This window comes from Galleria mellonella, unplaced genomic scaffold, assembly GCF_026898425.1.
Source record: "Galleria mellonella isolate WM207_F2 unplaced genomic scaffold, CSIRO_AGI_GalMel_v1 utg778, whole genome shotgun sequence".
NCBI classification, from domain to species: domain Eukaryota; kingdom Metazoa; phylum Arthropoda; class Insecta; order Lepidoptera; family Pyralidae; genus Galleria; species Galleria mellonella.
Genome location: NW_026442150.1, coordinates 1,661,406 through 1,675,047, shown reverse-complemented (window position 1 = coordinate 1,675,047; position 13,642 = coordinate 1,661,406). Strand labels below are relative to the sequence as shown.

General features: G+C 37.4%; 1 protein-coding gene across 16 annotated transcripts in view; it reads right to left on the bottom strand.

Moving 5' to 3' along the window:
• The window catches only part of LOC113510145 (gastrula zinc finger protein XlCGF26.1-like), a 77,168-nt gene that overhangs the window by 32,892 nt on the left and 30,634 nt on the right, over positions 1–13,642 (bottom strand). Inside the window, exon 5 of one of the 16 annotated variants that reach the window (XM_026893582.3) lies at positions 4,242–5,692. The exons of 12 other annotated variants lie outside the window; for them this stretch is intronic. In XM_026893582.3, coding sequence (XP_026749383.1) covers positions 4,557–5,692 — 1,136 coding nt within the window. In that variant the 3' untranslated portion in view covers positions 4,242–4,556. Of the gene's footprint in view, positions 1–4,241; positions 5,693–7,143; positions 11,227–11,650; positions 13,601–13,642 lie in introns of those variants that run through there. 3 more of the 16 variants (XM_026893575.3, XM_052901237.1, XM_026893576.3) reach the window with 3 other exon arrangements.

Below are 13,642 nucleotides of genomic sequence, written 5' to 3'. Positions count from 1 at the left end.
CACGTATAATTTCACTTTTTATTTCATTACAGAAAATCATTCTTTCTACATACATTTAGATCGTTAGATTTAGTAGCCATTGGATTATCGATCCTCTTTATAAGATTTTTAAATTCCAATTTTAAAAACTGGCAATTCAAACAAAGCACATTATTAAAATATTTTTATTAATGTATAATTGACAGATATATCTAACATAATTTAGATTTTATACAAGATTCGAATTTATACAAGAAATTATATTTAATTCAAACTCTTCCTCTTCTTCCTATGGATCCGCATAATATGGGAATACCTTAATGTACCACTGCCAAATATTGCTGGGCAATAATTACATCGATACTCTGCTTTCTGGCCATGAGCTCTGTCAAGGTGTCTTAATCGAATGTGATACGAGTCGAAATGTATATCGCATATTGGACATCTGTATCTCTCCTTGGGTCCATGAGCAATGGAAATATGTCTATTCTTCGCGGTGCGATTAGAAAAAACTAATTCGCATTTCGTACATGCAAACTGACCGGACTCGTGCGACATCTGATGGGCGCGTAACTTGTGTTTCCCAGAGAATCCTTTACCGCAAGTATGGCATACGTAACTTTGATAATGTTTGTTCATATGTACAAATAGACTCATCGAGTTTTCCACAGCCACACCGCAATGAACACATTTATATTCTTTTCCTGTTAAAACGAATGGTATAACACCATCGCCATATTCAGGATTTACATGTTTAGCATGTTCTGTCGTGAGGTGTTCTTTCAAATGCTTCAGCGTATCTATTGACTTATCACATATATTACACGACAAATCTGTAATATCAACACGAAGTGGAAACGAATTGCGAACCTCTGGATTTTCGAAAACGTTTGGTTTACCGTGCGTCACTGAATGTATTCTTACTTCATTGACGTTCGCACAAACAGATGGACAGTATGCACACATAAATTTCCCGAATTTATACCGAAACGGAACTGCGTTTGAGTATTGAAGAATTAGAGCTGCGTTGGCTTTGTCTTCTACAATCCTCCGCTTTCGTTTCCAATTAACTTTAATTGGCGACTCCATGTCCAATGACGGAATCCCATCGGGTCCTATAAAAGAAAAGAAACTCGTTTGAAATCGCCAACTGTTCTTTAATCGGCATTATTTTACTCCAAAACTACTGTTACTAAAATTATTGTATGTTGATAATTTAGTATATCCATCCAATGTCCAAAGAATAAAAAGCAAGGTGATCGGTCTTAGTGCCACTGTATTTCAATTTCCTTGATTAAAACAGTGTAACAGAAATACAAGTATAAAAATTCAATTCCTCCACTATTGCTCTAGCTTTCTCATATGAGTCATACTGTGCCGCTGTAGTTTCCCTTTCGTAACAAAAGAATAATTACACTGAGAACATCGATATTTCCTCTCAACATTAGTATGCGTCATGCGAAAATGCGCCGCGCGCTTCGAAGCCGTCTCGTAAGTTTTGCCGCAAACTGGACAGTCATAATCGATTTTCTGTTGTCCGTGCTCATCTACTAAATGTTTGGCTCTACTATAATAATGAGTGAACACTTCAGGACATCGCGGACAAGTGTATCTAATACCTTTCCGATGTACTTTCATCCTGTGGCACAACCTAGCAACACGAGTGTTAAATATTTCCTTACAATCTGAACATGGAAATGTGCCTATTTCGTGAGACTGAACGTGTCTTCTGAAACGAGACTTCGACACGAAGGCTTTGCCACATTCCTCGCAGATATAATTTTGGTAATGAGAATTCATGTGCTCGTTGACTTTTGTGAAAGTGTCGAAATGCTCGAAGCATTTCTGGCAATAGAAACTGTTCATTTGTAGCTTAAATGGCAGGACCCCGTCACTGTAGTCAAGGAACAAGGTCTTTTTATGGAACGAGACCAAGTGATCCTTCAAAGAGTCAACACTGTCTATATAACAATTACAGATCCTGCATTGAAGATCACCTATATCAATTTTAACCATATTATTTTCCCTGAGCTTTGTAAAGATTTTCTTTGTGGGTTGCTCGTTAATATGATTTTTGAGGACGTGGTCGCGTAAGGGATCTATGTCGGCGAATCTTTCTTCGCAGTATGAACAGTAGAAGGTGCCGTGAAACCACCTAAACGCCCAAGCTGTGGAACTTTCTAGTAACGTAATAGCGTTCCTTCGCATCATTGTTTTAGCTATGCGCTTTTCAGATTCCTCGGGCAACTGATTGTTGGCACGCCGTCGCCTTCTCAACTGTCGATCGCTAACGTTTTCCTTTAACTTCCTACCACGTTTACCTTCACCTACATTCGACTCTTCTTCCGCTAAAGCGGAACCTAAAAAGAAAATAAAACGAAGTTACAAAATAAACAAAACCATACTTGAAATACGTAGATAGACCTACGTAAGCAATGATATAATAATTGAGACAAAAACTTTAAAAATGTTCACTAAGAATGCTTAATAAATACTTTAATGAATTAGATGTTACTTCATCACTAGTTAGTTGATTAGAATTATTCGGTTTAATTCCGTTACCATTCATATGCATGCGACTGCTAACATTTGAGGATTAGTAGAGGCTCGACAACACTACAAAAACAATTTTCCACTGTTTACATAGAAAATTTATGTTCAGTAACTTTAGTGAATTCAAGTACTACATCATATCGTCTATTTAGTATCCTCTGAACAAACACTCTATTAATCCCTAGAGACTAATGAGATATGGCGATTTTTAGTTTTGGCTAGTTACTGAAGTATACCGTATTCAAACCCCTACATATTATTTTATTGCAAAATAAAATTTGTACAAACTGCATTGTTTACCAGTTAACCATTAGGCAAAAGGCGATTGAGAGGCAGTGATGATGAAAATATTGATTTATAAATGATTATTGTAATATATGTGTGAAATGTGAATGTGAAAAAGACTCCATTTTCCGCACTTAGCCTCTCACTTGGGCCATTGTGCGTATGAGTCGTGGCTAGTGCAGCCAACCTAGCTCCACCCAGAAGCGCAGAAGCTTCCTGGGTTCTTCACAGGCCTCACGGAGCGACCTCACCGTTCCGAGGATTTCTAAACGTTGATGGGCCACAGTCTCACATTCCAGGATTACGTGAGCAGCCGTTTCTTCGGCGTCGGCGTATTGTAATATATAAAAATAGCAATAATTAATATAGTTATAACAGTAAACCAATCTTTCTACATTGAGATGCATTTAAAATACTAATTTACAATTATAAAACCTTTTACAACCTAAAACTGAAACACGCAACCACGCGAGCAATGCCGTGGGCAATGGATAATAATACATAGAGAGAATTAGCTGTGTAGTTCCCGGCATATAATGGGCCATCCCTTCCTTTCCCATAGGTGTCGTAAGAGGTTACTAAGAGAAGGCGAGGGATGGACAACATGTATTTATTTATTTAATTTACAAATATTGTTTACATTTATTTAAATACAGTATCGGGACTTAGAGCGACGAAAAATTTTGCAGATAAATTATTCGTACTTGCTTCTTTATTGCCGACGTTTCGACGTGGATTGCACCATGTCGTGGAAGATGGATATAGGCTTATATAGAAACCAGTGATTGGTGGATACCGTGATTGCGGTGTGTAGGGTGGATCTTGATAATCTTAATAACAGTGTGAGAGTAAGTACCCTAAAAGACTTTACCAGAGGGAGACTTTGTACAAAAGTCGATTACTTGGGTACCTCTGTCTCATTGGTGTTTCAACCGTGAAGCAGTTGTGTTTGCATGGCTGTTTTTCGGTTTGAAGGGTGGGATATGGCGTGAATTTACTGGGTACAGAGGAATAACACCTGAGTCCTCAGGAATGGCAACGCATTGGGGGTATCATGGGCGAAACAGTATACTCTATTATGTCCATGGTACTGCTCGTGTCTATAGGCGACGGTTACCACTTTCCATCAGGTGTGCCGTCAGCTTGTTTGCCATTCTAAGTTGTATAAAAAGAGATGTGTGCGCTGTCAGACGAAGACGCCGCGCACTTCAGTCCTGTTATGACCACGTCGAAACGTCGGCAATAAAAAAGCATGTATGTAGGTACTATTTACCTGCAAAATTTTTCATTGCGTTATACCCCAATAGTGTATTTATATAAATTTACAAGTAAAATAAAGAATACATATATAATAATAATTTCGGATCCAATTGTGTAATTTCTTTCGTTTAAGTAATTGAATTTTAATAAATAAAAGATTTAAAATGTATTAAAACGTATAATTCTGAAAATATAATACTGACATGATTAATTATTAAATATACTTAACAATAGTATCCAAAGGAACTAGAAATGGGTAATATCCGATATATTGGATAACCGATAGTTAATATATCTATTATTGAGCCATATATACGTATAGATATTGTAACTACAATATATAGATACCACTTTATATTACCCATCCTTAAAAGGAACTAAATCTATCAGCCAAATGTTAAGGAGTCATGCGTTACTTTAAAACATTAAGCCTACTGCTTTTAATTGACCTAAAACATACATTTCCTTTATCATAAACTTCAACTATGGCCCTGTCGTAGATGCGCTAGTAACTGAGGTTTCTGTTTGAACACCGTGGAACACCATTTACAACAAAACTCCTCGTGCACTTTCAAATGGGACAACAAAGCTCTGTTCCTCGGGAAAGACTTCCCGCACACGTTGCAATGGAAATTCCTCTCTCCCGTGTGTCGAACCATGTGTCTCTTCAGTTCGTAACTAGTTCTGAATTGCCATTCACAGTACGGGCAACTATAATCCCTTTGCGGCGGGAAATGAACGGAGCGAACATGAACGGCACGCTTCCCGCTCGTTTTGAAGGACAGCTCGCAGTGCGCGCAATCGTATGACACCGCTTTCTCGCTGTGCGCCTCGTTTAAATGCGCCATTCTATCGTAGTACCCTTCGAAACGCATATTACAATGGGGGCATCCGTACCGCGGCCCCTTTGCATGAGCGTGCGCTTTGTGAGAATCTCTGGCAGCGCGCATTGTAAACACCCTATCACATTCGTTGCATGGAAATTTTCCACTTATATGAACTTCTGAGTGCTTCCTCAACCGTGGTGCAGTCATGTACCCTTTACCGCATGTCGCGCATATATAATGCTGGTAGTGAACATTCATATGTTCGTAGAGTTTGAGGAAATTATTGAACTTCTCCTTGCAGACCACGCACTTCCACGATTCCTTGTCCAAACTGAAAGGCAGCACCCCATCTGGGTGCTTCGTGTCAAAGCAGAAATTGTGTTTTGCAACGTGATCGCGCATTTGGTTTATATCACTGAATGAAACAGCGCATACTCGACATACTGCGTCAGTTACATCGACATTTATTAGGGGCATTTCTTTGAATTTACTATAAATGTCCTTAACGCTATGCTGGGAGGAGCACGCTCTAACATGGTCTCTTAACAAATTGCATTCAGTAAAGTAAGCTTCACAATAGGAACATTTGAATTTGTTCCTTTTCCATCTAAAAGGGCAGAGAGCCCAACATTCCAGTATGGAAGCGGCGTTTTTCTTTATGATAATTCGAGCCTCTGCTCGCGCGCTCCTCTGGTACCGCCGTTTTTCCTCGACCTTTTCCTCTCGTCTCACTACATTTCCAGTCGCTCCTACATCTACTACGGTCTCATTGACTTGTCCTTGGAATCCTAAAAATAGAAAATGTATGGTCAGATTTCATGTTTCTGGTTGTTGTTGACCAGAGGTGGCCGACTTGACTAGGACCAAAATCTATTGTTTACTGACGAAACCCTGTGCGATCAACCAATTACATACTCTTGAAATCTCAAATGAAACAACATAGTTTAATACACAATTATGTAGTATTGTAGTATTTTTTATTTTATTAAGAGGGAAAACATAAAACTGAAGATTATTCTTAATAACTTCTTATTTATATTGGTGTGAGCATTGCGCCTGAGAATCTTCCGCTAGATTTATTTTTATAAAACAAAGGTGGCAAACAAGCATACAGCCTGTTTAATGGTAAACGGTCACTACAGTCTATGAAAGCCTGCAACACTAGAGGTGTCATGTGCCTATTTTATGAAATCTCTAGGGAAAACCTTGGCAAAAATACTATTGTTTTCATCTCTTGGATAAAGTGTCATATCTGTCTGTTTAATGTATATTTATCTATTTATTGTATGGATAATCTGATATTATTGTTTTATTGTTACCCAATTCCCTTTGGCCGCAACAGAATATCAGTGCTTTGCTCTTTTGAGGGCGAAGCAATAAACTGAGTTGTGGCCATTTTGTATTGCTATGGCACACTCACAAACGAAAATTGTATTTAGCTTTATGTATTTTTTTTATCATTTATATTATCTCGCTTTTTTTGTATATGTATGTTGTAATTTGTGTGTTGTAAGTAATGCAAATAAATTATATATCTATCTATCTATTTTGGGACCTGTCAGAATATCAGTGTTGCCAACAGTGGGTAATGCATGCTATTAATGGCTTAATGCTAAGACAGGGTTAGTAGGATCCTTTGGCAATTTTTGTTAGTACTGCACCTATGACTTTTGTATATTTCATATGAAAATATTTAATGGCCAGTAAATATTTTCTATTCTATTTGTCAAAATGGACAAATATGTATAATCATATAGAGATGAACATTTCTTACTATAGGCATTTTCAATAATGTAAAAAAATATTTAAGCATGTATAGATATGATATTGTGTAACACTTTTTTTATATATTTTTTTATACAACTTAGAATGACAAACAAGCGGACGGTCCACCTGATGGAAAATAATAACCGTCGCCTATAGACACGAGCAGTACCATGGATATAACAGAGTATACTGTTTCGCCCATGATACCCCCATGCGTTACCATTCCTGAGGACTCAGGTGTTATTCCTCTGTACCTAGTAAATTCACGCCATATCCCACCTTTCAAACCGAAACACAGCCATGCAAACACAACTGCTTCACGGTTGAAACACGAATGGGACAGAGGTACCTAAGCAATCGAAAATGCTTGTTTACCGCTAAGGTGGCAAACAAGCATACCACCCACCTGATGGAAAGCGGTTACTGTAGCCTATAAAAACCTGCAACTCCAGGGGTATTACGCTTGCCAACCCTGAAGAAATCTCTTTACCCCTTCTCTGAAGAACCCCACGCCGTAGTGTCTTGGAAAAACCTCGACAGGGAGCAGAGGATACTTAGTATAAGTACAAGTTAGTACAAGTTCTATTTAATTTAAGATTAGATGATGCTGTGTGAACGCAATGGTATTTACTATTCTTAACCAGTAAGATTATTTGCATTAAAATATCACTAAAACCGAACTGCGGTTACCAACCCACAACTACTGAGATAATCCCCAAATGGGAGATCTGAGTTCAAAAGTGGATAGTTAACAGCTGATATGATGATGTGTAGTCCCAGCATAGAATAGGCCACCCCTTCCTTTCCCGTGGGTGTCGTAAGAGGCCTTAGTCACCTCTTAACAATAATCGAGAGATGGGCTGCAGCGTCTCTCTTAAAACATCCCCAAAGCCTAACTGTGGTTGCCAGCCAGCCTGTCCAGCGTGGCACCTACTGGCAAAACCTCCCCTAGGTGGAAGCCTATGCTCAACAGTGAACAGCTGACGGCTGATATGTTGATGATGACCATGATTACTATTCATACGATATTTAATTAAAACCCAGCTATCGTGTTCTTAATATATATTATATTTTCACAATAAATATAATTTATTTTGTATCTTACAGTTTAAAATATTACAATTTTTCAATTCTAATATTGCTAGATCTAAATTATTCACTTTATGCATATAAATGGATAAAAACAATATCATTTTAGACTATGCAGATAAGAATGTCACCATACAAATGCTTTGAAAAAAGCGGGTCAACTTGTTGTTACAATCTTGCGTGATCAATAGTTACGAGTGATTCCTTTATAACTTGGATTGGTAGTTAAGTCTTCTCTAAGTGTATAACTGTCACTTAGTGCACATTGACGTTTATCTGTGAGAGCTGTATACACCTTTAATTGATGTGTTCATATGGCCTTAAGCTTGGTAGTGAGGAGTGAGATGTTTTCGTTCAAGTAAACTTAGATTTAAGCATTTTTTAATAGTAGTTTTTCACTTTTTACTTACTTATAACATTGTACATCTGCTTAATTGTTGTGAGCATATTGTTGGTGTCTTTTATAAATAACTTCTATATATATTTTGTTTTATAACTTTGCACATTTTTAATGCGTAAAAAGTCATTTTATTTATGAAATAATTAAATATAGATACGTCATGATATATTATGTACGTAAATATATAGAACACTGATAAAAAAAAATAAGTCAGCTAATTTGACAATTAGCTAACATACAGTTGACCCGTTTTTGAGACTCGATGCTCTATCTGTATAATCTAAGATGAGCATAGGATTTGTTGGTGTTAAAAATATATCCAAATGTCGACTTACATGTGGAATAAAAAATGAATAAATTCGTTTACACGATATCCTGAATGCCAAGGTTTGTGAGGTTGGATGTTTGCTTACGCAAAAACAATTCAACCGATTCGATTGAAATTTGAGACACCGATAGGTTATATCACAATTTAAAACATAAGAAACACTTTATATAATGATTTACGCGGGTGAAACCGAGGGATACAGCTAGTAATACAATATGTATCCTTATCTCGAAAAGGTTTAAAAAAACATTACAAGTAAATTATCGAAAATTTCTGCGCTTAAGGACTCCATAGATGGTCAAGCGGCTCGAATCCGATCTCGAATCCGGCTCGAGCGGATGAAAAAGTGGCAGCTCCGTCTTACAAGTAAGTAATAGATGGCCATCCGACTCAATCCGCTTGACCGTTTATAATGAAATAGAAACTGTAGAGACGCCTACATAATCAGTAGGTCAAATACATAATCTAAATGAAGCAGAATATGCTTTTAGCATATACGAATGTTTAGCTAGAATTATTTGTCTCTTAAAATTTTTTTTCACAATTTTATAGTAGACTGATAATGACACAAAGCTATTGTACCAAAAAAAAATTTATACTTGATTAACAACAAAAAATATGGTTTCCAAAAGGTTAGAATGTTCTTGAAAAATAAAATAAAAAAGCATTGATTAATGGATGAACCATCAAAATTGGTTTAGAATTGGCGAAGATATGGCATACATAAAAATACTCGCTGTATTTTTTTTATCAAATTCACAGTCAATACAAGTTTGGAACCATTTGTTAAGAATACAATAAATATATAACAATGAATACTGGCCTAGAACATTCTATTCGGATTTGAAATGGTTTCTAAAATTTAATTTCTACGATTTGATCTTATTAACTGGATAATGTTTTAGTATTAAAACAAGACAATTTTAGCCATATTACCATGAGATTTCTTGATGAGATTGCATTATCGTTTAACGATAGGAAGTAAAAACTAATATCTGAATTATAAATGTAGAGAAATGTATATCTAATCACAGATGTAAGTCACACACGTCGTGCCTTTTTCATATTGTCCTATTGAATTTTGTATTATTCACCGAGTTTACGATTACTAAACAAACCCTTTGTTATTTCTTACACCATATTTTTTCAATATTTTAATGTAAATACTTTTAGAATTTATACATCATGCAACGAATCTAAAATGTTAGTTCCGCAATGAGACAGTTGAAACTATCATACATGGAAATGCTTTTTAGTAATATGTTTCTCAAGCGACACTTTAGAAGCGAACGCTCTGGAACAACTACCACATGGGTAACTGTATTCCGTCTCTTTTTTCGTGCGATGAGCTTTCACGTTGTGATGATACTTCTGAGATCTAGTTTTGAAAGTCATATGGCAAGTGGTGCATTCGTACATTTCGGCGCCCGGTTTGTAATTGTGGAATTCCATTAAATGGCGCTTCCGAAGCTCCCACGTTGCAAACCGAGGCTTCTCCTTGCAATAAACGCACATATAAGGTAACTTGGTGTGTTGAGTTTTTATATGCACACTCCTCTCGTCAAAGGTTGAGAATGTGGCCACGCAGCGGCTACAGTGATATTTATTATCGTGTGGTATTTTTGTGTGCGCGATTAATGCCGATTCTGTGATAAACCCTTCGCCGCATGTATCGCATACGTAGTTCTGGAAATGCTCGGACGTGTGCTTCTTCAACGATATAAAATCGGAAAACTGTATTTTACATATGGCACATTTCCAACACGAACCGTCATTCAACTTGAACGGTAGCACACCGGGCTCGACGTCAGCGTTTATCGGTTGCTTGTGATCGTTCTTCAGATGCGCCATCAGATCGTCCAAACTGTCTATTGGCATGAAACAAAGTTTGCACTGAAGATCTGTTATGTCAATTTTAAGGAACTCTTTCCGCAGTTTTCTGCTAAACACGAGTTGTATATCAAAATTTGCGTGACGCGCCGCCATATGTGTACGCAAACCATTCGGATCGTTCGATTGCACCCGACAAAAGACGCAGTTGAAATTTTGTCCCCAAGTTCTGAACGGAGAAGCCGTGGAACATTGTAGAATAATTTCAGTATTGCTGCGGTGTTTCAACGCTTTCCCGAACCGGGGTTTATAGGAGGACTTGTAGCACCTAAAGTTTCTTTCGTGTTGCCGCAGTCCGTGTTCAGACAAGAACGTTGCCCCGCATTTGTCGCACGTAAATATCTTCACGTGACTACGCAAGTGTCCGTTGATTTGTGAGAATTCCGCAAACGTTTTATCACAGTCGAGGCACATCCACAGTCCCGTAGGTCCCTGCCGATACGGTAACACACCAAAAGGTACATTGAAATTGACTGATATCCCGTGATCCTTGGACAAGTGACTCATTAGTATATCTACATTTTGGATATCTTGTGAGCAAATATTACATCTTAACTCGGTTATGTCTATTTTTAAATCGTCAACGACTTTGTAAAACGCACTATTGTGGTCAGCATTCGAGTGATCTGCCTTGATGTGATTTCTCAGAGCTGCCATAGGTTCGAATTCGTCGTGACAATAGGAACATACGATTCTATTAAATCGGGTTTTAAACGGAAAGGCCGTGGAATGTTTTAGTACGAGAACAGCGTTTTGCCGCTGCGGGTTCTGGTTTACTGATCTTTCGAACAGCCGCTTTTTTGGCTTATTCTCTTTCTTTTTAATTCCGTCAATTTTTCTTCTCGGCCCTAAAAAAAGAAAAGAACTTCATCATTATTATATTCTAAATACATTCTTCGTTTATATGGCTGCATTAATACATTAATTAGAAGCTTCCATGCTATACTCTTTTCTACAAGCAGTCAGTGTGATCTCATTACTATTAGGATTATTCTTTACCTGTTACGTAAAAATATCACAATTTATACTCTATTTTCACATATCAAAATATTACTTTGCTAATTGTACATTTGTCCATAAAGAGTTTAATTGTGGAATTTTTAGGACGACTTGAATGACTTTCATGTCTTTTATTTATTCATAAAATCTTGCCATATAATTATTTTAAAGATACCGAATCTAAATTATGTTTTAAAGATACGCATTTTTACATATATCTGCGCTATTTTGTAAATACATAATTAATAAATTCCAAATTTCTTGGTTAACTACCTGCTGGTGGGCGACGTCTTTGCTGTAGTTATATGTACGTACAATGGTTTAATTTTTATCTCTAAAGTTCCAGACTTCAAATATCGAAAGCATCTTTAATCAATCAACAATTACTAATATTTAATAAGTCATGCTATAAGCCGATCACAGTTGATAATCTATATTTCTGAAGAATAGTGTTATGCCTTTTGTTAATGATAACAATTGCCTCGTTCGCAAACGACACCATGCTCTAAAGCTTCCATATAATCTTGGCTCTCTCTAATACATTCTTCGTTTCTATGACTTTATTAAAGAACATTTAATTAACAGCTTTTCCAAATCTATAATTACAGCAGTCATCATTACCACAAGATTCTCCATTGTTATAAGTTATCAGTAGTAAATACATATTACTTCAGTTTTTAAGTATTGAATAAAGAGATCAAATTTTTAACACGACGTTTCACATCATATCAAAATGTTTCTTTGCTATATGCTTATCTAGAAATAGTTTAGTCGTGAATGCTTTGGGACAACTGGGACAAGGATAGTTGAGCTCAGTGTCTTTTTTCATTCTGTGAGTCCTCGCCATATGATTGTATTTCCCAGAACGTGTCTTGAACACTTTCTGACAACTCGCACATTCGTACTTATCCGCGCCAGTTTTGTAATTATGAACTTCCATCAGGTGTTTCTTGCGTAACTCCCAGTTGGCGAATCGTGGTTTCTCCTTACAGTACATACACATATAGGGCATGTTTGTATGTTGGGTCTTCACGTGGATGTTTCTCTCGTCGAGTGATGAAAACGTGGCTACACATCGACTGCAGCTGTATTTATTCTCATGCGGTATCTTTGTGTGCGCAATCATTGCAGATTCTGTTATGAATCCTTCCCCGCACGTATCGCATACATAGTTTTGAAAGTGTTCGGACGTATGCTTGTTCAGTGAGACGAAATCTTTGAATTCGTTTGGACACATCGTACATTTCCATACTGATCCGTCATTCAGTCGAAACGGCAGTACACCTATTTGAGCGTCCGAATTTATAGGCTGCTGGTGATCATTCTTCAAGTGATAGGTCAGCACTTCAAAATTATCGATTGTCATAAAACACAATTTGCACTGCAAGTCCGTTATGTCGATTTTCAGAAACTCCTTCCCTAATTTCTTGTAGAACGCCGCTTGGACATCGTAATTCGCATGTCGAGTCGCCATATGATTTCTTAGACCAGTAGGATCACTCGACTGTACTCGACAGAAAACACAATTAAAATTGTTCTTCCAAGTTCTAAACGGGCACGCCGTGGAGCATTGCAGTATTATTTCAGCATTTGTCCGCGGCTTTAGGACCTTACCATTCCGCGGTTTGTACGCAGTACGGAAGCATTTCACTTGACGATGATGGTCGCGTAACGCATAATCTGACATAAAAGTTGTGCCACATTTATCACAGCTGAAGTTCATAAAATGATTTCCTATGTGCCGTTTGAATTGAATGAACTCATCGAAACATTTGTGACAGTACACGCACAACCAACGGTTCTCGTGGTCCTGCTTGTACGGAAGTACACCAAAACGAGCATTAAATTTAACTGGCTTCCGGTGTTCTCTAGATAAGTGGGTCATCAACGTATCCACATCGGGAATGTCTTGAGAGCAGAGCTTACATTTCAAATTCGTTATGTCAACTTTAACGAGATTGTCTTTTGTTCTATAGAATACATTTTTAAAATCCGAATTGATGTGTTCGGATTTCATGTGGTAACGCAAGTCCATCAGAGTGTCGTACTCGTCGTGGCAATACGCGCACAGTATCTGACTAAATCTAGTCTTAAAAGGGTAGGCGGACGAACACGTTAGTATGAGCTCGACATTGCGCCGCTGTGGCGTCTGGTACACTAGAACAATTTTCTTTTTTGTTTCATTGTCACTGTCACTACGTCCGTGTATTGCCAGTGTCGACCCTAAAAACAAAAAAGAAAACGGTCAGTGTCACCGAATCGTGG